This window comes from Lynx rufus, unplaced genomic scaffold (assembly GCF_022079265.1).
Source record: "Lynx rufus isolate CCGP_SWC_20201006 ecotype Redwood Valley unplaced genomic scaffold, mLynRuf1.p SCAF_2, whole genome shotgun sequence".
NCBI classification, from domain to species: domain Eukaryota; kingdom Metazoa; phylum Chordata; class Mammalia; order Carnivora; family Felidae; genus Lynx; species Lynx rufus.
Window position 1 is genome coordinate 123,580,698 of NW_025814834.1, and position 25,642 is coordinate 123,606,339.

A 25,642-nucleotide genomic window follows, 5' to 3' on the forward strand; every position below is an offset into this window, starting at 1 on the left:
ACAGGGCTGCGGGCAGACACTCTCCAAACCGGGCAAGTCCACAAGCCTCCCTCGAAGCCCACTTACGCCAAAGCCCAGGCGGCCCTGGGGAGCGCACAGGGATGGGGCAGGGAACCCGGGAAAGGAGCTGCTGACGTTACCTGTGTGGCTCTCCGAGTCCTCGAGAACCTTTGCTCAGGAAAACTGTTCAGTTCGGAATGAGGGGGAAAAGTCAGGCAGTGCTCGCCTTCCCCAGGACTATCACCTCCACAGAGGTACCAGAGTTTCCCAGAAGCAGCCACGGACCGGGCCAGCCCCACTCCAGGCTGACAAGCTGACACAGGAGCTGAGGGACTCCCCTGGGAAGGTTAGAAATGCCTCTAAGAGGGGTGCATGGCCTCGTCCATAGAAAACGAGGCCATGCCTCGTGCACCACTCAACAGATCTAGCAATGCCGGGTACAGAAAGCTCCACGTAACTAAAAATAACACATAACTGAAGTCCCAACTTCAAAAAACTGCTTGTGGGGCGCCTGGGTGGCTCAGTCAGTTAAGTGTCTGACTTCGGCTCAGGTCATGATCTTGAGGTTCGGGAGTTTGAGCCTCGCATCAGGCTCTGTGCTGACAGCTCAGAGCCTGGAGCCTGCTTCGGATTCTGTGTCTCCCTCTCTCTCCGCCCCTCCCCTGCTCAGGCTCACTCACTCTCTATCTCTCTCTCAAAAATAAATAAATAAACATTAAAAGAAAATCTTTTTTAAATGTCTGCAAAATCTGGCTTAAAATGTGGGGCACCTGAGTGGCTCAATCGGTTAAGCATCCAACTCTTGATTTCGGCTCAGGTCGTGACCTCACTTGGGCTCTGTGCTGAGTGCAGAGCCTACTTGGGGTTCTCCCTCTCTCCTTCTCTCTCTGCCCCTCCTCTGCTCATGTGCTCTCTCTCAAAACAAACAAACTTTAAAAAGAAAATTCAATATGCCTTTTTTCACCTTTTTAAAGACAGTAACCTACACGTGACTTAAGCCTTGTTGGTGACTCAGGATGAATGTTTCATGTGTTCATTATGAGCTGTGCCACGTACATAGCCCCGTGAAAATGTCAGACCCCACAGGAGACAGAGGCCACCTGTCCCCACGCCCCACGCTGGGTACTCAAGGCTGTTTCTTCACATCTCTTCTGTACTCCAGCCTTCACTGTGGCTATCAGATTCCTTCCTAGGTGCTGTCTCCCTACCCGCCTCTGGCAATCATCTTTCTGTTCTCATACATCCTCAGCCTGGGTATAAATAGGGAAAAGGGCTTTGGCGGACCCAAGCGAGGAACTCTGCTCCAGCTAAGTGACATCCGCTATGGCACGTGAGTCTGAGGTCTATTTCAATCCAAAGCCTAAGGTCTTTTTCATGTCTATTCTGGATCCGGATTCATGCCGTGGACTGAGTCTGTCCGATAACTGACTGTAGGTTAAAAGTAACATGCTACTAATATGGCATTTGGCTTCCAGTAAAAGAGCAATTCAGCAGCCACTGAGGGGACATCCTGCAGGGCACCAGTGCTGGCCTCAGCCATGGCCCACAATGCCAGGATGCAGGAACACCCTTGTCCTTGGCCGTTGTCAAGGTTCAGTATCTTTCTGCGCCTCTGTCCTTCACCATCTTCCAAACTTGGGGTCTTCCAAGGCCCAAGCAGGCCCAATTTCTTTTAGGAAGCCTTTTCTAACTCTCTGGTCACCACTGATCTGTCCCTAAAATGCACAGCATCAACAGCCACCACACAGGACCTGTGGGGTTTTCAAGCGTGCTACTCTCCCTCTTCAGCAAGGCCACCAAAGTCCCCAGTGTGCAAGGGACACCTCCTATGACTTCCCCCAAGTACATACCACTCACTGGCTCAACTTGCTCGTGTAGGAAACCCCAGAATTCCAACAGGCATACGATCAGTCCAGAGCATGCATTTCATAAAACCATGGGGTTTCCAAGGCAAAAAGGGCCTCAGAGATGGAGAAAAGCAAATCTTTCAACTAGTCCCAGTCTCCAGACCAGACCGTCTCTGGGGACGGAGCGGGGGCAAGAACAATCAAGTTGGTGAGAAACCTGCCATCTCTCTTATCGCCGTCATATTCCGAGAACTAGTAATCTGACTAAACAACCCCTACGCAGAAACCCCGTATTACAGGCAGGTGGAGCCTGATGTACAGATTATAGACATGGCCTCACCCAAAACCCACGGCAAGGACCACCCCCCCAAGATGGAGAAGGCTGAGCTCAATCGATATCGTGTTCCAACATACACCCCTAGATCACGATCCAGGGAAATAACTGCTCACAGACCACACGGATTTGTGGAAAACAGCACGGTGATAGGCAGAACTGTAACAGAAATTCCCTTGAACCTGCACGTAAAGACACGGACAGGAATGCCAGGTATGTGACAGACCACACGGACGATGGAATATTTAGGGTCAGAAGAGCCGACATCATTGCCAGAGCGAAAGCACACCCCTCTACTCTGCTTGGCCCAGGCTGACCCGAACTTGAACTCGCGGGAAAGACAGGCCAGCAACGGGTCAGCACACACGTCTGAGGCAATTCAACAGCCACCTTTATTTACCTTTTTAAAATTTTTTTATTTTTATTTTGAGAGAGAGAGAGAGAGAGAGAGAGAGAGAGAGAGAAACAGCATTAGCGGGGGAGGGGCAGAGAGAAGGAAAGACAGAATCCCAAGCAGGCTCCCCCCTGTCAGCACAGAGCCTGATGCGGGGCTCGAACTCAGGAACCGTGAGGCCATGACCTGAGCCGAGATCAAGAGTCGCACGCTTGACGGACTGAGCCACCCAGGCGCCCCTCGACAGCCACTTTTATTTATTTATTTATTTTTTTAATTTTTTTTTTTTCAACGTTTATTTATTTTTGGGACAGAGAGAGACAGAGCATGAACGGGGGAGGGGCAGAGAGAGAGGGAGACACAGAATCGGAAACAGGCTCCAGGCTCTGAGCCATCAGCCCAGAGCCTGACGCGGGGCTCGAACTCCCGGACCGCGAGATCGTGACCTGGCTGAAGTCGGACGCTTAACCGACTGCGCCACCCAGGCGCCCCTCGACAGCCACTTTTAAATGTGAAACTCACTGCTGACAATGTTGCCTTCCTGGCCCACTTTCTTTTCAGGACAAAGACGGTGGAATGAGACGTGTCGTGGCCTCTGGCGTCTGTTACAATTGCCGTGGGAACAGAAACAAGGGGCTCGCCCTGCCTGTGCACTGCGGTAAAGACAAACACCTGGGAGCAGAGTTCGTGCTTTAGTTCCTAAGAACCTGAAAGACGTTTTTGAAAGATGAATCTGAAGGCCTAAACCCAAACCAAATCAATGTCCTACACAGCTACGCTTGCTACTGTTCTCCACATCCCTGCTGTGGGAAACCGTGTGCACAGAGCAGCTGGTACCAGGCTTTGGCCCCAGACAGCACGACTCTCGGCTCTATCGCTTATTCTCTGACCTTGAACTTCCTGAGTTCGAGCCCCACACTGGGCTCTCTGCTGTCAGCACAGAGCCCGCTGTGGATCCTCTGTCTCCCTCTCTGCTCCTCCCCTGCTCTCTCCCTCTCTCTCAGAAATAATAAACATTAAAAAAACTGGGAAAAGAAAAGAAAAGAAAAGAAAAGAAAAGAAAAGAAAAGAAAAGAAAAGAAAAGAAAAGAAGAGGGGAGGGGAGGGGAGGGGAGGGGAGGGGAGGGGAGGGGAGAGGAGAGGAGAGGAGAGGAGAGGAGAGAAGAGAAGAGAAGAGAAGAGAAGAGAAGAGAAGAGAAGAGAAGAGAAAAGAAAAGAAAAGAAAAGAAAAGAAAAGAAAAAAGAAATTCCAGAGGCGCCTGGGTGGTTCAGTCAGTGAAGCGTCCAACTTTGGCTCAGGTCATAACCTCGCGGTCTGTGAGTTCGAGCCCCACGTCGGGCTCTGTGCTGACAGCTGAGAGCCTGGAGCCTGCTTCCAATTATGTTTCCCTCTCTCTCTGCCCCTCCCCCATTCTCTCTCTCTCTCTCTCTCTCTCTCAAAAATAAATAGCGTCCAAATTCGGCTCTGGTCATGATCTCGTGGTCTGTGAGTTCGAGCCCCTCATTGGGCTCTGTGCTGTAGCTCAGAGACTGAAGCCTGCTTCGAATTCTGTTTCCCTCTCTCTCTGCCCCTCCCCCATGCTCACTCTTGCTCTCTCTCTCTCTCTCTCAAAAATAAACAAACATTAACAAAACAATTTTAATTCCAGGGACAGAGGGCAAGATCCAAATATGCCAGGATCTGACTGGAGTCTGGTGACACCTGTACTTAACTCCTGAGCTTAAATATCAGTGGAGACAAATACAAATTCTATGGCTTTCCAAGACTTTAAGGTCAGCTGGCATTTAGGTTGGGAGAAAAACCAGAGACCTCTACCTTCTTGCTCTCAAGGAGGACTTGCTTGCTTGCCTGGTTAGGTGTATTTTTTTTTAAAGTATATTTATTTAGGGGCACCTGGGTGGCTCAGTCAGTTGAGCATTTGACTCTTGATTTTACCTCAGGTCATGATCCCAGAGTCATAGGATTGAGCCTGGCATCAGGCTTTGCACTGAACACAGAGCCTGCTTAAGGCTCACTCTCTCTCTCTCTCTCTCTCTCTCTCTCTCTCTTTCCCTCCCTCTGCCCCTCTCCCCAAAGTGCTCTCTCTCTAAAATAAATGAAGAAGAATCTTTGTACAGTTTATTTTGAGAAAGAGAGAGAGGGCGCACACACGCACAAGTGGCGGTGGGGCAGAGAGAGAGAATCCCAGTGAGGCTGCGAGCCCAACGCGGGGCTCGAACTCACACACCGTGAGCTCATGACCTGAGTCAAAACCAAGACTTGGACGCTTAACTGACTGAGCCACCTAGGCGCCCCTTCAGGTACGTTCGAAAGATTAAATGAGATACTACATTCCAAAGTACCTGGCCCGAAGCAAGGCCACAGGGCGCTGCCACAGGAAATAAGCCAGGACACATCCCCTCTGCACAGCTTTCCTTAGTGCCTCAGACCCTAGAGCTGTGCTACCGCCTGTTTTTACGCAGCGTCTGCTGCCAACCCCAGCCTCCTGCAAACCGGGCCCTGCTCCTGGGAGGCGCCCACGACGCACGCTGTGGACGAGGAGCAGACTCAGAGTCAGAAGGCCTAGACCCCAAATCTGCTCCCACGGCCCTGTAGCTCTGTACAGTCCCTTCCCTTCCGGGGCCTGTTTCTCGGTCCCCGGAGCCGAGATGCCAGAGAGCACCTAGGGCTGCGTGAGGATGTCCCGAAGAGCAAACGAAGGAAGGGCAGGAAAAGCATCTGTGAACTGCATGCGGCCACGGAATGCAAACGGTCCCGCTCCCAAGGGCAATGAGCACCTGGCAGCAAAGGGCTGAGGCTGGCTGCTGGCTCGATTCTTCGTGCGTCTCTGGGCGTGAAAGCACGACCTAAGCTTCCCTGCCCCTGAATCACAAAATGTTACTCTTCGCAGAAGGAAGGGAACCTTAATGCTCACCCAGGCAAGAGACACAAGAAGCAAAGAAATCCGAGTCCATCTAGGCCAAACTCCCAATCCACATACCGATTCTCTTTATGGCGCTCCGGACGGCAACCAGCCTCTCCGTGAAAAGAAAGTTCTCTCTCACTTGGCCTTGAAATGACCTTCCTCTAAGTTCTACCCAGGGGTCCTGCCACCGCTTCCTTCTGCACCCAAACCCTCCTTTCTTGTGAAAGCTCATCAAATATTTGAAGGAAACAATTGTGGCCATAAACTTCCCCCTTTTTAACTCTCTTCCTGCGCAAATAAGGGCACCGAGGCCTAGAAACGCGTGTATGCAAATATGCACACATACGCATGCACACACAGAGAGCTCCCTGTTTTGTTCGCTTTTCCTTGGATTTGGTTGTGGCTTCCGTAATTAAATTAAGACATGCTATTAAAATCAGAAATATTCAGGTTTTAGAGCTCAGCCGGTCTGAGATCCTCGCGCTTTACAGGCTTTAATGTCTCTCCGGGCAGCTAGAAAGGTCCTCCTCTGACAGGGCCGGGTGGGGAGGCCTCAGGCAGGTTTTAGCCAGTTCTTTTTAAATTAAAAAAAATTTTTTTTCACGTTTATTTATTTTTGAGAGAAAGAGAGAGTGAGTGAGCAGGGGAGGGGCAGAGAGAAAGGGAGACACAGAATCTGAAGCAGGCTCCAGGCTCTGAGCTGTCAGCACAGAGCCTGATGCGTGGCTCGAACTCACAAACGGTGAGATCATGACCTGAGCTGAAGTTGTATACTTAACTGACTGAGCCACCCAGGTGCCCCTTAAATTTTTTTTTAATGTTTATTTATTTTTGAGAAAAAGAGAGAGAGCATGAGCAGGGGAGAGGCAGAGAGAGAGGGAGACACAGAATCTGAAGCAGGCTCCAGGCTCCAAGCCATCAGCACAGAGCCTGACATGGGGCTTGAACTCACAAACCGTGAGATCGTTGCTTGAGCTGAAGTCAGACATTTAACTGACTGAGCCACCCAGGTGCCCCTAGCCACTTCTTTTTAAATATTTATCTGCTCCCTTTATAGCTCTGTCAACAAAAACAGCTTTCTTCATGCGTGAAAAACGTGGAAGCATTTCTTACATGTTAGTGCCCCACGTAAATGCCAGCTGCCATTAATCTGGTTACCTCGGTGTGTGCCGACAGGAAGGCACTGAAGAGGCAGGGTTCCAGTCACAGCAAAATCCGCAAGGGCTTGCTTTCAGGGCAAGTACTCATTACTAGCCGGCTAAGGATGCTGACACTCAAAAAAATCCTAACAACCAACCAGTGTCTCCAACACCATTCACAGGCTAGTATGAATTAGGAGCACCCGCTAGATCCCAAGGACCTGGAAACAGATGTGAAAAGAACCTTAAGAGGCTTAAGCTCCCATCGGTGGTGACCCACAGACTGTGACAGAACCTGTGACCAGGGGAGGGGTGGAGGGTTTCAGGTGAAGATCTGCGGCGGAGGCGAAGCGGAGTTGCTAAGCGTTAAATGATGGATGATGGCCACGCCGTGCGGACGACGGGCTGTAAAGTGAATTCCAGGCAGAGGAAGGGGTGTGGGCAAAGCAGGCTGGTGTGAAGCAACCCTCCCAAACAACTACAGTAACAGCGACAGGGCCACCCTGCTGAGTCACAGAACAGCTTTGAGACCCTGTTGGTGGGGTGAAGTGTCTCCCCAAATCCACGTGTGTACCCAGGACCTCACGACGGGATCCCTGCAGATGTAATTACAGCGAGTTAAGGTCCTACTGGTATCTTTATAAAGAAAAGGGGACACACGCAGAAAGCGCCACGTGATGACAGAGCGCTGATGTGGACGCAAACCAAGGAGTGCCAAGGACGGCCAGCAGAAGCCAGGAAGACCAGGAAGGATTCAGAGGGAGCCCGGCCCTGCCAGGACCTAGATTTGAGACTCCTAGCCTCCAGAACGGACAGAGAAAACTGTTTTAAGCCACCCAGTCTGTGGTCCCACCGCAGCTTTAGGAAGTGAACACATGTATTTAGGGCAAGACGGATGGAGACAGGGAAAGAGCAGGGCCAGGCTGAGAGGATGGCAAAGGTTGGAGACGGTGAGGGGGGACAGCGCGACAGAGAGGGAGTGTGTGGGTAGGAGAGAGGGAGAGCCGGCCAGGAAGATCCAGAGGACGCTAACAGTAAAGGCTGCCTGGGTACCAAGGCCTCCCTCTCTCCTACTACTCTTAGAGGCGTACCTGATCCGGTGACGGCTTTTTAGGCCTGAACCCGGGGTCTTTGAGAAAACGCTAAAATGGTTCGACTTTTTGTGACAACTCCCAGTGTGGGCGAGCCGGCAGATGGGCTCAGTTCTGACTAACTTCTCCCCACAAGAGTCAGCAAGGCCGCAGCCTGGATGTGTGGCCTTCGCTGTTGGCCTGGACGTAGAGATAAAGTGACTCTGGGGTGACCAGGAGTCAGGACAAGGTGCAGCAATATTCATGCCGAGTCCCAGAGACGCGAGTATAATTAGCCCCTCAGTGCCGCTGCCACCTCTCCTGGGAACCGCGCACACAAGCATTTGCATCTCTGGGCCCTCCTGCCTTTTAATTAAAATGTTTGTCTCGAGACTGCCTTTGGGAATGTGGCTTACACGAATCCCACACAGGGAACAGGCAATGATCACCTTGGAACTTGAGGACAGGGAGGGGCGAAAATGGGAAACGGCTTGTGTTTACTGACAGACCTGGACTGGACGGTAGAAAGAGCTGGGCACAAGCCTGGATTTTCAGGGACTCTGTCACAATGGGCCAGGTGCGACACACATTGCTGCCTGAGATCCTGGGATGGGAGGCAGACTGCCGACCTTGACGGAGGCCCCACAGCTGGGGCCCTGTCCCGCTGGCGCGGCCCAGGGAGGCTCCCTTCCAGGGTGCGGGCTCCCCAGCCACACAGAAGCTGCAGAAACCTAGTTCTCTGAATCAATATTTATGGGTTGGAAAGTGTCCCTGGCATAGGCACCAAATGGGGCTGCACGCAAGCCCTGCAGGGGCTCCCCATCAGGAGGCAGAGACACTAGAGGCCGGGAGCAGCTCAAACGGGGTTGGTCACCAAGGAATGGCCTCCAAAGTGCAGTCTGGGGGAGCACCAGAGCCCTTCTCTCTGCACTTTACGTCCCCCCTCTTAACAAACGATCACCCTGGAAAATACCCTCCCGAATGTCAGGCAGACCACACTGGGAACATGTGCAGAGACCACGCTCTGCCTCCCTGGGAGGAGTCTGGGAGGATGAGAGGTAGCTCACGGCTACATACACCGGCCTGGTTCTTCTGGTCTCAGGAGCCAGACAACAAAACGCTGTCCCGCGTGTTTCCCTTTTAGGCCACGACGCCATGATCCATGGGGCGGGCGGTTCTGAGTGTGGCGTCAACACTTGAGACCTCCTTCGGAGGTGATCCCGTCATGGCGGGCTGTCCCCTTGGCGGCCCTTCCCGCAGCAGAAATGCTGGCAAACCTGAGACACGCCTCCCTGTAAGCGGCAGGTTTGGCTATTGCCACGGTCTGCCCGAAGAGTCCGCAGCCCTGCTTCCGGGACAGGGCACCGACCCCATCACACCGCCACCTCCCTGCAGGGTCCAATTTGGGCCGCACCTGCCGGCCCTGCCTGGGATGGAAATTCAGCTTTCTCAGCGTTTCAAATTACTGAGCTGAATCACACCAGATAAACATCAAGACAACTGCCTGCTTGGGGCTAAGACAGAGATTTAGATAGGAACTACAGTACCTCCAGACCTACCTGGGATGCCTGACTGGCATTCTCTTAGCCAGCCTCCCATTTCTCAGCATCAGTACCTCTGGCCTTGGGAAGAACCATGGGAGCAGAGCATGAAAAGTCGGGAATTCTGAGGGCCATCAGCCTGGCCCACTAGACCTCTGCCGGCAGAGACGGAGCCAAAACGGGCACAGAGCGGAGCCGGGCAGTGGCTCTGCAGGACAGGGAACGCAGACACCTGTCCATCCGCCTTCTTGTGTGTTGGCATGTCCTAGCCACCTGTGGCCCCACGGGAAGGCCATCTAGACCAGTTCTGCATCCACGGGCTCCTTGGCCATTCGGTGGCTGCGCTCTGTGAGGGTTGGCCCCTCGGGGGCTCGGAGCAGGGCTTATGGGCAGACACTGTGCAAGGGAAGCCTTCCCAGCTGTGGCCACTGCCAAGAGGCAGCTGTCCAAACACAGGGCTGCAGTGTCCAGAGTCTCACACCCTCATTACAGCCACTTCGAACAGGCACCCCTGGGCCAAACCGCAAACGGCAAATTCTCCCACAGCAACGCAGATCCGAGCAAAAACCTTTCCACTCTACTCCTCAGCTTTTACTCGTTTTTATCCTTTGCTTTTTTAGGGGACTGGCAAACGTCTTCGATGAAAAGCAGTTAAACAAAACACACCTCTCTAAAAATGAAAACTGTGTACGAAACCATGATCATAAATGACATGAACCAAAACCCCCGGTGGTCATTTAAAAACACTCCCCAGCTTTGCAGCCAATGGTGCTGGGTCCTAACCAAACCCGTTGATGCCAGTCTTGAATGTGAGAGGGAGGGCCCACAGCTCAGCGGGATGGTCAAATCCGATCGGCGGTGTAATTACCAGCTTGGATATTGCTTGACCCAGGATCACAGACCTAGGATTTCAAGGGGAGGTAGATCTGCCCTGGAATTACTGGAATAACCTTAATCTCCCCCAGAGACTCTCGCTTTCTCACTTCTAACTAGAAAACCCAAGTGCATTCAAGAGAAGCAAGGCTCCCACTTGAGCTGTGAGGACGCAGGCGTGAGCCGGAGAAGGGACAATATGAGCTCTGTTTCATCAGGGTTGAACTGCGCTCATTGATCCCATGGTTTCCTGGGGCTCTGGGCTCAAGAGTCACCACTGTGTCATGTTCCCTGGGCTCAAGAGTCACCACTGTGTCATGTTCCCGTCTTAGCTCGGGCTGCCATAACAAAATACCATAGACTGAGTGGCTTAAACAACAGAAACTTATTTTCTTAGAGTTCAGAAGCCCAGATGTCCAAGACCAAGGTTTGGCTGATTCAGTTTCTGGTGAGAACCCTCTTCCTGGCTTACAGATGACAACCTTCTCATGATATCTACACATGGCCGTTCCTCGATCCGTGAGCACAGGGGTGAGAGAGAGAGAGAGAGAGAGCGAGCATATGTGTGTGTGTGTGTGTGTGTGTGTGTGTGTGTGTGCGCAAGCTCTCTGGTGTCTCTTCTTATAAGAGCATGCGTTTTATCAGATCTATGACCTCACTGAACCTTAATGACTTCTTCAGATACCCCATCTCTAAATAAAGCCACACAAGGTTTAGAGTTGCAACCTATAAATTCTGGGTGATACAATTCAATCCATAACATTCCACCCCTGGCCCCTAAAATTGATGTTCTTCTCCCATGCAAAATATGCCAATTCCATCCCAACAGCCCAGAAGGTCTTGACTCATTCCGGCACCAGCCCTAAGCGCAAAATCTCATCTAAGTGCTGAGACTCAAGGTATAACCTACAGTGAAGCAAAGATCCCACTCCAGCTGTGAACCTGTGGAACCAGACAACTTATGTGCTTCCAATATATTAATGAGATAGGGATAGGATAGGCATTCTCATTCCAAAAGGGAGAAACTGGAGGAAAGGGTTGATGGGTCCCAGACAAGTCCAAAACCTAGCAAGGCCAATTCCATTAGATCCTAAGATCTTGATCTTAAGGGTAATCCTCTTTGGTTCAACACGGTGTCCTCGGGGCTCAGGGCTGGCCCTGCCCAAGCAGCTCTCGGCAGTGGCCCCAAGTGGGGGACCCAACCTCTGAAGCCAATGAAAAAGGAACCTGGCCCTGGGGCCTGTAGTGGGAGTGGCAGCCCGATGATCTCTGGATCATCTTTGGGGTCATTCCTCCCTATTCGTGAGGATAACACATGTTCTCAGCCTTTCTTCATTCTACATCCCCTTCTCTGTATCTGTTAGTCCCAGGTGACAGTGTTACTACTGGGACAAACCCATCTTCCCATCTTTATTCTTGGCTTCTGCTGGAATGGCTGATCAAATCCTGATTAAATCAAACAGAGCTTGGCTGGCTCAGTTGGTAGAGCGCACAACTCTAGATCTCGGGGCCATGAGTTCAAGCCCCACATTGGGTGTAGAGATTTCATAAACAAACAAACTTTAGAAAACATCAAACAGTTGTGTGACCACACCCTTGATGTTGTTCTCTTTAGTATCCACTTCATCATTTTTTGCTATATGGATAAGCTGAAAATTTTCCAAACCTTCAAGTTTGGATTCCCTTTTGCTTAACGACCTTTCCCTTCTGCAACACATCTCCTTGTCACATTTTACTATAAGCAGTTAAGGAGGACCCAAGCTGCATCCTCAACACCTTGCTTAGAAATTTCTCAGCTAAACATCGGGGCTCCTGGGTGGCTCAGTCGAAGCACCTGACTCTTCATTTCTGCTCAGGTCATGATCTCATAGTTCATGAGATCGAGCCCCTGGTCAGGCTCTGCGCTGACAGTGCAGCGTCTGCTTGGGATCCTCTCTCTCCCTCCCTCTCTCTCTGCCCTCCCCTGCTTACACACTGGCATGCATGCTAAGTAAATAAACATTAAAAAAAAAAACTATTAAAAAAATTCCTCAGCCAGAAATCCAATTCCATCATTCACAAGTTCTCCCTGCCACAGAACACCAGAACATGAACACAGTTCAGCCAAGTTCCTTGCCACTTTATAACAAAAATGGTCTCTTCGCCACTCTCCAGTGACATGTTTCTCATTTCCACCTATGAATTTTGGGGGTGGGACACAACCGCCCCTTTCAACACAGCAATGCTACGATCATGCATGACCATAAACCTGCATTGTTTGAAAAGCAATCTGTGAATCCTTTTTTCTAAAGCACAGGTGATTCTATGGTCAGTAACCAGACCCTTGATAAAAAGGTGCAGGGTCGGCACCAATTTATAAGATACTCTCCACGTCAGTGAATGAAGCATGCCTAGAAACCCACACAGTCAAAGCCTGCTCGCTGAATTAGGTACAACGGAGCTTCAGCCAGATGAATATCTCACAGAACACGGGTCACTGTCAACAGGCAAGAGTTCTACCTGCTTTTGTGGTTCCAGTCTCTCTGCTGATGACTCCCTGCTACAACTTTTCCTTGATGTTCACATGCCTCCCTATAGCAGCTCTCCCTTGAAATGTGTTACTTGTGGACTTGTTTGAGGTACAGAAGTCGGTAAGCAAACGTTAGAACTATATGCAAAGTAAGAACAAGCAGACTCTGAGAATGGGAGCCCGAGGTGGCTGGGGGAGTCGGCCGCGAACCGCTATGGTTTCAAGGCCCAGGTTTTGTGTGCTGACTGACTGAACAAAAAGAACCAATGGGCTACGGAATGGCTGCAGAGCGCAAGCCGGACATCTCTGGCAATCCTCTCTGCATTCTCTCCTTTCCAGCCCTGCAGCTGAGAGTTCAGTAGAATCACGTATTTTAAAAAAATCGCCAGCACCCAGCCTGGCCCACGGTGAGCAACTCCAAATTGCTGATGAGTTCGTTCATGTGTTCTTAAAGCAGTGATGTGAACATGGACACATCTATCCAAAGGTTAAGAACATTCTGGAACCAGACAGCCTGGTCTCAAACTCTGGCTCCCACAATCACAAGCAGACAACCAGCTTAACTCTTCTGTGCCTCAGTTCCTTCCTCTGAAGATGAGGATGATGGTGCCTCCCCCAGGACTGTTCAGATTAAATGAGTTCTGTTAGGAGTGCAGAAGGAGCTCGGCACATGGTAGGGACCAGGTGATTGTTACCTTAGGGTTTCACTGTAAACTGCTCTCCTACATCTCAGATTCAGTCAATTCGACTGGCTTCTACGCTCCAACATTCACAGTATTTGGCTTTAAAGAGCTCAAAACTGAGAAATATATTAATTATGATAATCAAATGCCATTTGTCTCTCTTCTGGATTTCTCCCCAAATGTGGTCAGATCAAAACTTACCAATATTTGGTGACATCCTGGAAAAGTCAGCAGCTCATTGTGAGAATGGGGTCAAGGAGGTGACCAGGGAGGTGTGCATGCATAATTACAAAGCAGATGTGCTGAGACCCAGGGTGCTGCAGGGGAGGGGTGGGACCCCCAGGAGGGCACACAGGTCCCTGATCTGTGTGCAGCTTGGGCTCCCCTCTAATTTTTTTTAACGTTTATTCATTTTTGAGAGAGAGAGCGAGCGCAAGCGAGCGCACAAGCAGGGGAGGGGCAGAGAGAGAGAGAGAGAGAGAGAGACACACACACACACACACACACACACACGTGAGGCAGGCTCCAGGCTCTGAGCTGTCAGCACAGAGCCTGATGTGGGGCTCGAACTCACGAACAATGAGATCATGACCCGAGTCAGACCGACTGAGCCACCTAGGCTCCCTGGGTTCTCCTCTGTAAAGGGCGGCAGCCCCATACCACCTGCCCCACCCTGGCAGGGCAAGAGAGGGAAATGACAGCAGACATCTAAAAAGCCCCTGTCATCCCCAAGGCACTGGACAAACGTTAGTAATATCTTAGTCTATTGACAATGTCTCACTTCATACCACAATATTCTTTTATTTTTCTGGAAGTTTTCAAATAAGCCCATAATTCCATTCTTGCCAACAAACAGGGCCACTGTATCTTTTGTGAGAGCTAACGAGGAGCATATTTGCTTCGAGAAACGAAAGAACAGGCATTCTTTTGACAACTGTCAAAAATAGCTCAGTCGATTCAAGAAAATCATCTTTGAGGACAAAACAAGGACTAAGAACTCACCGTGGCCCTGCACCTAAGCCCATCAGGTCATTGCCACGGGGAAGGCTTTACATAAAGGGAAGGGAGAAGGGCCGCGCACATCAGCTGATCTGATTCCCGGCCTCGCTCTTTGTCTCTCTGGTTCCCCCACCCCTCCCGTTTCCACACTTTACGAAAGGGTTTAGAAGTTCTATTTCTGGCCCCGTGACTCTTCCGGCCACCGCTGGGCGCAGACCAGATTTAGCCCAAGAGTCGGCGGGTGACTGAGCCCACACGGTGCCAGCAGGAGAGGTGCCAAGCCCGCTCCAGCTCGCACAGACCGGCTGTCATGGGGGCGGCCAGGCATTCGTGTAGAAAAGGCGTCTCCCCTTCCCCAGCCACCTTTCCACCCCAGAAGCAGGGTCTCCACCTGAGGACAAAGAGGGCCTTACTGAAGGCAGGAAGAGGAGGAAAACAAAGGGCCCGGAGAGAAGCCACCAGGAAGACCAGGGCAGCCTCTCAGTACGCTCCCCCCTGGGGCCGCTGGCAAGGTGCTACGCTCGGGTTTCCCTGGGGGCTGGGGTTAGTGGCTTCAGGGTTGGCAGGGAGAGGCTGGGCAGCTGTCGGTCATGGTGAGAACAACCGGGAAAGGTCCGTGGGCCCCAGGAGCATCGCAACAGAGCCCTGAAGGTAGCCATCGCGCATCAGGAGCCCCAGTGCCGGGCTGCACACCTGACAGGTGTCTAATGCAAGTCTGCTGGTCATTCTCCACCGCAAAACAGGGGAAAAGAAAGCAGAGATGAACAAGCAGCAGCGGCTTACTTGCCTTCAGAGCCCCACGGGCATCTGTGAAGGACTCAAAACACAGGATTCTGCTGTGCAGGGCGCGTGACTCAGACATCAATTCCCTCCAAGGACCGGTCAGGATGGCAGCAGCTTCCAATGTTAACCCACCCACCCCTACCGCCCAGGCCTGGGGTGGCCCAGGTGAAGCCAGAGGAACGAAAGAGGGTGTGTGCCAACACTGAGCCGGTTTGGCCCAGCTGCAAACCAGGGCTGGGCCACCTTCCTGTGTCCCAGCCAGAACTATGACAAAGCCCATTGTTCTGAGATCCACTAAGGTGCGCCTGCCGATACTGGCCGCTTTGCCAGCTGCACGATCAGAGGCCGTAATGGCCACAATTAACTAAGGGCTCACCAGGTGCCAGGCAGGTTACACACCTCAACATATATCGCCCGAGGAGGCAGGAGAGCCCGACGAGACGGCCAAGTCGGTCATCCCAGGCTATCCGTTCACCGGGAGCCCTGTGAGTGCCAGCTATATGCCACGCTCCGGGGCCAGACACCGGGGGTGCGATGAGAAGGAGACACGGCCCCTGTCCTCAGCCCCTTCCTCAGTTGGTGGGAGAAAACAGACAAATAGTCCCGTACACACAAAGTGAGACATACCATGATGAGGGCATTAACCTAGGCCCAGCTTCACGACAACTAGGTGACTGCGAACGAAGGCCAGCCGTTACTAGTTTCTACACATTGTTTAAGTGTCCTAATCCCCCTCATCTGTAATACTGGGATGAAGAGGGGCGCCTGGGTGGCTCAGTTGGTTAAGCGGCCAACTTCGGCTCAGGTCATGACCTCGCGGTCTGTGAGTTTGAGCCCTGCGTCGGGCTCTGTGCTGACAGCTTGGAGCCCGGAGCCTGTTTCAGATTCTGTGTCTCCCTCTCTCTGACCCTCCCCCGTTCATGTTCTGTCTCTCTCTGTCTCAAAAATAAATAAACGTTAAAAAAAAAAATTAAAAAAAAAAAAACTGGGATGAAGAGTACCTATAGCAAAGGGTTCTGTGAGGGCTAAACGTGACAATCTACACGAAGCGCTTACCTTGGGATAAATAAAAATAAATGAGATAAAATACGACCATCGCTTTTTTAGTTGACCACCAAGTAGATTATATACGCAGATTTAAAGTATGACATCTCAATGTATTTCTAACTTTGTCCCACATACGTACATTTTCAAAACACTCAACTCACAAGTTCAGGGTCTCCAACCTGCACCTGATTCGTTACTGGAGGGTCACTAGGGTGGCCGTATAATTTAGTGCCTAGACCAGGACGCCTCTGGGCGTGGAAAATAAAGGAACAATGAGCAATTCTGAGCAGCCTGGAGGTGCTGGCCACTCTGTCCACTGCCCACAGGCCAATTTCAGGGGCAAGGCCAGCAGCCATCACTAGGCATCCTTCCTCCAGCTCTGTTGGGAGCTGCCATGTTTGAGAGCTCGCCCAACAAAACTCCAGCCTGAATGACAGGCAGCATTTGTGTCACCCCACCCGGCAGTCAGGAAAGTCCACGGACAGGGACACCCCCCCACCACACACCCACACACACACACACACACACGCACACACACACGTCTTCCCAGAACCTCAGGGAAGGAGTCAGACTCTGGTCCTGGCACCTGTCCTCACCCCTCACATGCGGCCTCCTAGAAAGACGTCAGTCAGCAGCCCTTACCTCAGGTGTCCCAGGCTGTAGAACCGGGACTCGCCATCGGTGGAGCGGACCACCTGCAGTGTGAACATGGGCTGCAGCTGCCTCAGCTCCAGCAGGACGATGGCCAGGTAGTGGATGAAGAGGAGGGCGTCCACGAGGGACACTGCGTACTGCACGATACCCTGGTAGTTGCGGTCCCGAGAGTCCAAAATGCGGACCCCATAAAACAGCCAATAGGAAACCACAAAAAAAAAGATGAGGACCAACAGAAGGGCACGGAACACGAAGACGCGCGGCACGTCAGCTCTCTGCTTGCGGAAGAAGAGCGCCCAGGTCCCGATGAGCAGGATGAGGAGTTTGAACGCCACGGAAATGAAGAGTCCCTCACAAATTGTGCCACAAGGCTCCAGCTCGTCCCTCCACAGGATGGGGGGTAACAGGATGAAGGCAATGGGGGTGAGGAACACCAGCAGTCCAAGGACCGAGGCCACGGTGAGGCCCAGGTAGCGCCTGCAATCCAGCCTCACGCTGTCTTCCATATCCTTGCTGATCCTGGCAATGTCCTCCTGTGATATGCTGTGCTCTGAGGTGCCTGTGATGGCCGTGGTGGTCTCTCCCCAGTTGTCATCCTGACGGGGAACACAAACAGGGAGCGTGAAGAGCCACAGGTGGCAGGTCACTGGTAAAAGCCACGAAGCAAGCATTTGGACACGCGGCGCCCACCGAGGGCCCTCCTCTCTGAACCAGCCCACACCCACGGGCATCCCAGAAAACGGAGGCTTAAGTCTTCAAATACAGGAAGTTTTGACCTGAACGGTTTTCACTGGCATTTTTCCAAGGGGGTCATATACTGACCTTTCCAAACAGAGAAAACGCAGTCTACCCTTTTGGTGTGTTTGTTGGGGGATTCATTCTTATCATGTTGATTATCATCCCCCGTGCTGGAATCTCCGGAGAGGCTTTTTGGCCCAATAAGCAATCCCGCCGTGAGACTGACATGTGAGGGCTCACCCGTAACATAAGAAAACTCTGTTCTCGCCTCAGTTCATGGCTGGGTTACGAAGGCCGACAAAGTCCAACTTCCGGAAGTGAGGTATTATAATACCCCCCAGCAGCTCTGAAGAGCCAGCGACCTTCACTGCTATGTACAAATCACAGCTAACCTGTAACTATTTTTTTTTTTTCTTCAAGAAGTATCAGTGTCAAGCACTCCGTGACAATGTTTCTCAGCGAGCAACCTAAGCAAATTCAAGTACGGATGGCCAGGACAACTCAAAACTTCCTCCCTACGCCTGGGTGGCTCAGTCGGTTAAGTATCCGACTTCGGCTCAGGTCATGATCTCATGGTTTGTGAGTTCAAGCCCCACATCGGGCTCTGTGCTGACAGCTCAGAGCCTGGAGCCTGCTTCAGATTCTGCGTCTCCTTCTCTCTCTGCCCCTCCCCTGCTCACACTCTGTCTCTGTCACTCAAAAATAAATAAACATTGAAAAAAAAATTAAAAAAAAAAAACAAAAAACTTCCTCCCTAAACACACATTCTCACTGACACACGGAATACAGACTGGTACAGAACTACCAGACTATTGCAGTGTCTCTGACTTTTGTGCTTTCCTCTCTCTTTTTAAAGTCTGAGGTAGCTTCCAGTTGGAGCAAGCAGTCTCTTCCTTTACCAAGATCCACTTGTTAAGATTTTCAAACAATTCTGCTATTTCGCTGGCAAGCAAACCTGACTTCACTACAAAGGCAATGAAAAGCCACAGGGGTTCCAAAGAGGTTTTTGCCTCAGAGATTTGTGTACATGATTTAACTTGGAGAAAACAGTCTGATGTAGGGACAAGCTGGGTGAAATTCATGCGTAAGACACCAACTTTGAAAAATCTGGTTTAAGTTGACAGCTGAATCAGCAAGAATTGGGATCTCATAACTGAACAAGAACCTTAGATCTAGAAATGATCAGAATCACGATCTATGAACAGATAGGCTATGACAAGGACTGGTGGGCGGTGGCAATGGTCTTGACCGATGAACAAACAGGTCTTCGACTTGGAAGGTTACAAGTATCCCATACCACAAACTCTCTAGGACAACAGCCAAAAGCCACCAAGACTCTCTCACACATGTCTGAGGGAAGTACCGAATGGTCCAAGCACTCTTGAAAACGGGTCTGGTAGTGTCATACAAATTTCACTATATGCTGAACTGTATGATCCAACAATGCCACTCCCACGGTTTTATCCAAAATCAATGAAAATACACATCCGCAAGAAGACCCGTGCCAGAACGTTCTTAACAGCTTTATTCACAGTAGCCCCAAATGGCACACCTCAAATGTCTATCTATCACCAGAAGGATGGGTAACAAACTGTAGTATATTCAGATGACAGAATACTACTCAGCGAAAATAAAAAAGGATGAATTGCTAAAACACACCAGAACTTGGTAAATCTCAAAATCATTACGCTGACTAAAAAACGTCTCAAACAAAAGAGTACGATCCCAATTATATTAAATTCTAAAGCAGGCAAAACTAATCTATGGCGGTAGAAATCAAAATAGGGTCTGTCTTGGAGAGGTGGGGGTGGGGACGGGAATTGACTGGGGAGAACATGAGAACTTTGTAGAGGAATAAAAACGTATGTATCGATAGTATAAGTTCTCTGGGTTTATTCAACTGTTTGAAATTCTCAAACCCTACACTTGAAATCTGTTCATTTCTGTGGGTAAATTTCCTACAATGAAAAAAAAATCACCGATATAGAGGAAAAAATAGCCACAACGTCAAAAATCAACAACTTGTGGGGAGCCTGGGTAGCTCATCCGGTTAAGCATCCGACTTCGGCTCAGGTCATGATCTTGCGGGTTCGTGAGTTCGAGTCCCGCCTTGGGCTCTGTGCTGACAGCTCAGGGCCTGGAGCCTGCTTTGGATTCTGTGTCTCCCTCTCTCTGTGCCCCTCCCCTGCTCGCACTCTGTCTCTCTCTCTCTCTCAAAAATAAACAAACATTAAAAAAAAATCAACAACTTGTAATATAAGGTGAGTTCACAGCCTACATAAAATAACTTACTTTATAACACCTAGAAAGAGTGAAACATAAATACTGGATTCCATGTTGTGTACTGGGCCTAATATTCAGTTGATAATCAGTGTGGAAGTAATTATTCCTAGTGTCTCGTGGTCATTTTGTTGACCACCACGCTGCTATGGTTTAGCCAGCGTTTCTAACTAAATCCCCTGAATGGATGTACACCTTGTGCCTAAAGAGCGTAGCTGTCCGAAGCGTCCTCTGAAGCTTGGGGTTCTTAGAACAGAAAGGATCTAAGATCCTCTAAATCTGATATCTAAAGAGCCTGAGGCCCACAAAGGTCATGACTGCCCTTGGTCACAGAGCTGCTGAGAAGTACCGCCTCCAAAAACCCATGTCAGGGCCTTTCCCATCACATCAACTTAGCGTAAACACAAACAGCTTCCCGGCGAGCTCCAAGGTGTAGAGAAGCGGCAAAGAAGAAATGTCCTCCCAGCGGGCCGCCAGCACTGCGGAATCCACATGCGGAAGGAAACTGCCGCCCTGCAGCACTTCAAGGGTGTCCAATCTCAGGGTCAGCCAGCCAAGGCCACCCCTCTGGCCCTCCCAGAGCCGTGGCAGATAGTGCAACGTTCCTACTGACGACATTTACTCATCACTGGCCAAACTCCACCTTCATCCCACAGCTGAGCGTTGGGTTCTGAGAGTACCTCGTGTGCTCTGAGGAATCCCAATTTCAGCGCCTCTGTCTGCTTAAAGATGCACGTATGTGTGCAGCTGCAGGTGTGAGCATACATCTATTCGGGGCCAAGGCTGAACGTGCATATATTTCAAGAGCTGTGGAAGGTATGCAAGCGTGTTTCTGAGTACAGCTCAGATGTTTATTTAAATCAGGCGGGCTGCCAGATAGTCAGGACCCAGAGAGAAGAACCCACACGGTGTCTTTTAATACACTGCCAATATTTTAAAACTGGGTGACTTCACATAAAATCCTGATTTCCAGCTCTTCTTAAGTACCAGTACACCCAGAAACACAGAATTCCTGCACCCCTGAGCAGTAAGACGTGTCCAGAGCTGGGGAGCTGCTGCTCCTTTGACAGAGGAAATGCATTCTCTAGTTTGCCACAGACCCCAACGCTCTACGCCTCTGTCCGGACGCTGAGGTGCCCCACAGTTTGCTGCTCAGCCCCCAGCCTGCCTGATATGTGTGTGTCCCTTCTCTGTGACTGAGGGCCTATTTCATTCTTCCAGGTTTTCCTACCGGGCATCTAAGTGTCCAGCCCCCGATTTATTTCATATATCTCTTAGCGGCCAGTCTGGGCTCTCTGAACCTCTTCTTCACCATGCCACTCAGGGCTGCTAGAGAGGACATTTCCTTCCCTCCCGTACTGTTCCACTTTGGAACGAGTCTCTGGAGACGACAGCCTGTAACTTTCCCTTTCTCTGCCCTGTCATCAGCCCGGCTGGCTTCTTTTCAACACCATAGTCAAAGCAGGCCAACCAATCGCATTTGAGAACAATCCCCAAGGCAGCCAATGGCAGGACAGGCTGTCCTTAGACCAACAAGAAACCACAAGACATAGATAAACTAATTATCATGCTAGAAAAATAAAGATAAAAACCCAAGAGAACCTACTGCAACAAGACTTAGGAAAACATTTACTGAAAAGAGTCTTGATCCAGTGGCAGTGTGCTTACAGACTGCCTTTGATCCTTACCTGAACTTCCTCTGTCCGAGTGGAATCGTTTGCCAACAGGGGCTCTCCAGTGGGAGCTTGAATGGTGACAGATTTTTCTGACCCTCTGCCATCTTTATTCCGGGGTGATTTGTGTCTCTCTCTATTTCTCTCCCTGAAAAAAACAAAAATGACTGATCATCAGCTAGCACGTTTATACCACGTGAATCACTTCTCATCAAAATACATTGCAGATTTGATTTTGAGCTTAGAAAAATTCTACACACACACATATACACACACACGCAGCCAATACCCACCCACGCCACCCACCTACAAGGAATAAGCTCATTTTTACTCCCAACTTAGTATTTTCCTCCTGCCATCCAAAGACCCAAAACAGAGACTGTCACTCCACCCTCAACAGTGGAATTGAAAATACACCTTTTCAAAGCCTCACACTGTGAATTTTAGAATTTCTGTAGCTGACTTGATTTGCTTACAATCTGCCTAAATTCATTTTCTAGGACTTTCTTGTGGGGGCAACACTGCAAAATGTTTACACTTTGGTCTGTCCAAAAAAATCTGGGACACACTGTCACCCTACACCTTTGCATAACACAAGAAGAAAGGAAATTCTAAACCAGCACAGAGAAGCATTTACTTCTCATTCCTAGAAATTCAAACTGAAAGTCATTCCCGTAGCCTCTGGCTGAGTCCAAAGGACCCAGAGGAACACAAAAAGCTAGTACAAATGACACCAAGGGGTGCAACTGTCTATGTGTGTGTATGTTCAGGCTTCCTACGGAAAACAGGCTGCTGCCTCATTTTACCCCAGATGCACTTCCTGGGTGGTCTTCCAGGGCAACCGTGAGAGCACCCTGCCTCGGGTCAATGTTGAAATTACAACAGGGATCAACTACTGTGTGAAGCTGAGTGTGGTCACAACCTGGCCATTAACCACCTACGGAAACTGGGACTCCCACCCCCGTCTGTGAACACTCAGTTCAGGAGCCCCCCCCCAAAGGAGCCCCTCGGTGGCCAAGAGTAAGCTCCCTCAACCTCCGGTCTTATAGGGCCTCCTTGACATCGGTCCTCCCTCAAACACTTGCCCTCTTTCCCAGGGCCCCCCAGGCAGGGCAGAGCACTGCACACATAGACTCTGGGGACATCAGTCAGATCTCAGGTCTGCCCCTATTCGATTTGCACAAATTATTTAACTTCTGAAAACCTCAGTTTCCTTATCTATTGACATGGGGATAATGATCATACCCCACAGATAATGTATGCAGATTTCAGTACAGGGGCCTCAAAGAAGGAGATATAAAAGGAGCTATTAATACACAATCCAACTCCTTCTCCACAGTGTCCTGTTAACCTACCATTTACCAAACAAAATCACATGCAGACTTCCTGGGGGCAAACTCCTACCTTATCAGTACCTCCCTAGGATAATCATTGGTTATTTCCTTCAAAGAGCAGGGAGGCTTTCTTGGTCCCAGAAGTTCTCAGTGACAGCATCTCCAACTGCTAGAGCATAACTTATCATCCCAATCTATTGCTAAATTAGAGTCTAGAAATACACGTGCTCTGGTCAACTTGGGTGTTTTATTTTTAACCAGGTAACGAGGGCAACAGCAGAGAATCTGTTTACCTAGAGATGCATCCATCAGTGCCAATCATTCCACTCCCACTCCGAGTTAGAGAGCACCTCACGGTGTGCTTCAATTCATTAACTTCATTCAATCCTAACAGTGACTGTCTGAGGCTGGTGGCCTTGTCCCTGTTTTACAGATGAGGAAACTGAGGGTCATGGAGGTTAACTGACTTCCCAAAGTCGTAGTGAGCGGCAGAGCAGGATGTGAACCCAGGTCTGCTCCCACCACCGCGTCTCATACCCGCTACGCTGTGCTGATCTGCAGATCTGGTGGCACGAACATTCCTAATGCTCATCCTGACACCCTCTGTTGGATGAACTACCAGAGCCATGAAATCTGCCTGTGGAGCTACTTCTGACGGCCACAAAGGCACTGTGAACTTGGACAGCACGAAGCGATGGGCCCCACGCTCTGGGCTACCGAAGACACTCACTTCAAAAGGACCCAGTGTGCGAAACAAAAAACAAGTTGGGAGAGCCTTCCCACGTGCCTGCGCAGTCTTCAGGATGAAGAGTGTGGACGAAGCCTAGAACCCCCGCTCCCCAGGGCCTCCATCGGCCAGACCCAGGAGCCTCCCCTTCCACCCTGTGTTTCCACCATCCCCAACTGCTTTCCCATCCATCACTCTTTCCACCGTCAGCCAAGTCACATGCTCCCCCAACCCGTCTATCTATTCACTAGTCCCAGGGGTCAAATCCTGTGACAGCACAAATTCCACTGGAAATCAAAATTCTTTCACTGAGTGCCAAGTGCTGAGCCTGAACGTTGCCAAGGCAGAAAGCAAGTGGGGAGGCACCCAGGGATGGAAACAGCCTCTCTAGGGCCAGCCATCAACCTGACCACCTCCACCCCCCGCGGCTCTTAAAGGGCCCCGCAGCACCCAAAGGAGAAGTGACAGCCTAACCATTCCCCTGGCGACATCCGAGGTAAACCAGACAGGAGCCTACTATCTGATAACCCCGGGAAGGTTTCTCATCCCCCAGAGCCAGATACCCTAAACCAGTGCTTCCCACACCTGCACCAGGATGGGATTTAGGTACATTCGCTGGCCCCACCCCTAGGGAATTCTGGCAGGCAGACAATGGGAATCTGCATTTGTCACCAGCACCCCCCCCCCCGCCCCCCCCCCTTGATTAAGATGCGGGCGGTCCGGGGAAACTTGCCGCAAGGTGCTTCCCCCCAAATGCTCTGGGGAGGAGGGTTGTTGGGGGTGACTGCCTGGCAGCCTGGCTGTTTGTGACATGCCTGTATACAACAGGGGCTCAATAAGGGAGCTGTGAGTGTAACGCCTGGCCGCGCAATGTTGTGGCGTAGCGTGGCTTCTTTATTAAAATAGCGTTAAGCGGATGAGGCTGGGGACAAGGCTCAGGCCAGCGTGCGTTGCGTCAGGACACAGCATCAGCAGCGGGGTCCGTCAACACTGGGCCGGTGCCTGTGGTCACACGGCTTTTACAAAAATCACCGGTTGTGAGTTACCACTCCGGGAAGGTGTCAGAGCCAGTCCTAAATGGAGAAGTCCAACAAAATTACTGCCATTCGGTGCTGTCCAGGGTGCAGAGCTTCGAGCCGCAGGATGGCCGCCTCACTACAGTGGGTGCTCACATGTCCATCTCTACGGCTCCAAATGCCGTGTCGAGTGCACTCCGGGAGAGGGCTCCCCGCTGTTTGCGGGATCTAAGAGTGGAAACAGGAGACTGAAGCAGGGGGCTGGGTAAGGCCACCACGCCACAAGAGGGCTGTGACAAAGGCATGCACGCCAGGGAGGGTCTCCGGCTCCGCCTCAGTGGTGTGGATCACCGGTGTGCCGGGCAGCTGTGTCAGTCACAGGAACTGGTGTCTTTACCTGTGAGTCGGTCTCTATGCAGCATCTGCCCATCAGAGTCCAGATCAGTGCAACTGTCCCGTGTGCGTGCGGGCGAGAGGGTGGAGAAGCCAGCGACAGCACGCAGGAGGCCCCAGCACGTGTCTGTACCTGCGTGTGTGTATGTGTGTGCAAACGCATCTACCCAGGCGGCTCTAGAGCTGAGCCCTTGGGGGCTGCTGTAAAACGCCCTTGCTCCAGCCAGAACCCCCATCAATTCCTGTTCCGTTCCCACCACAGTCGGCATTTCCTGGGAAGACTATTCAGCTCTGTGTCTGTTGTTGGTCTATTTCTATTTGGGGAAAGCCGGCCCCACCAGTCACTCCTCCCTTTCCTTCTCTACCACCACCCACTACCTGTCCTTTCTCTGCTGACTGCGGGGCTGGCTGGCCGCTTCCGGTCAGCATGGAGTTGGGTGGGAGGGCTGGGCACCTGGCAAACCGACTCTGGGGCGGCCTGGGAACAAAAGCACCAGTTCCCTCACCACTCAGGCAGCCCTCTTTTGAACAATGCACTTCAGCACACGAGGGTCCTAGCCTGAGGGTCCTAGCAGGTACCTGCCAAAGGTTCATTAGCATCACTGTTATAGCTGTAGCATGTAACTCCAGGAACGCAAAAGGTAAGGCAAGGTCGGCTGAAGTCCGCACCATTTTCCCAGCAAGTTAACTGGACACCCCCTG

The 25,642-nt window shown here is 51.0% G+C and overlaps 1 protein-coding gene across 1 annotated transcript in view; it reads right to left on the reverse strand.

The window, feature by feature from the left end:
• VANGL1 (VANGL planar cell polarity protein 1) overlaps window positions 1-25,642 on the reverse strand; it is a 50,623-nt gene that overhangs the window by 13,302 nt on the left and 11,679 nt on the right. The window contains exons 3-4 of the mRNA XM_047084365.1: window positions 21,486-21,618; window positions 16,768-17,375 (exon numbers count right to left, since the gene is read on the reverse strand). Coding sequence (XP_046940321.1) covers window positions 16,768-17,375; window positions 21,486-21,618 — 741 coding nt within the window. The remainder of the gene's footprint in view (window positions 1-16,767; window positions 17,376-21,485; window positions 21,619-25,642) is intronic.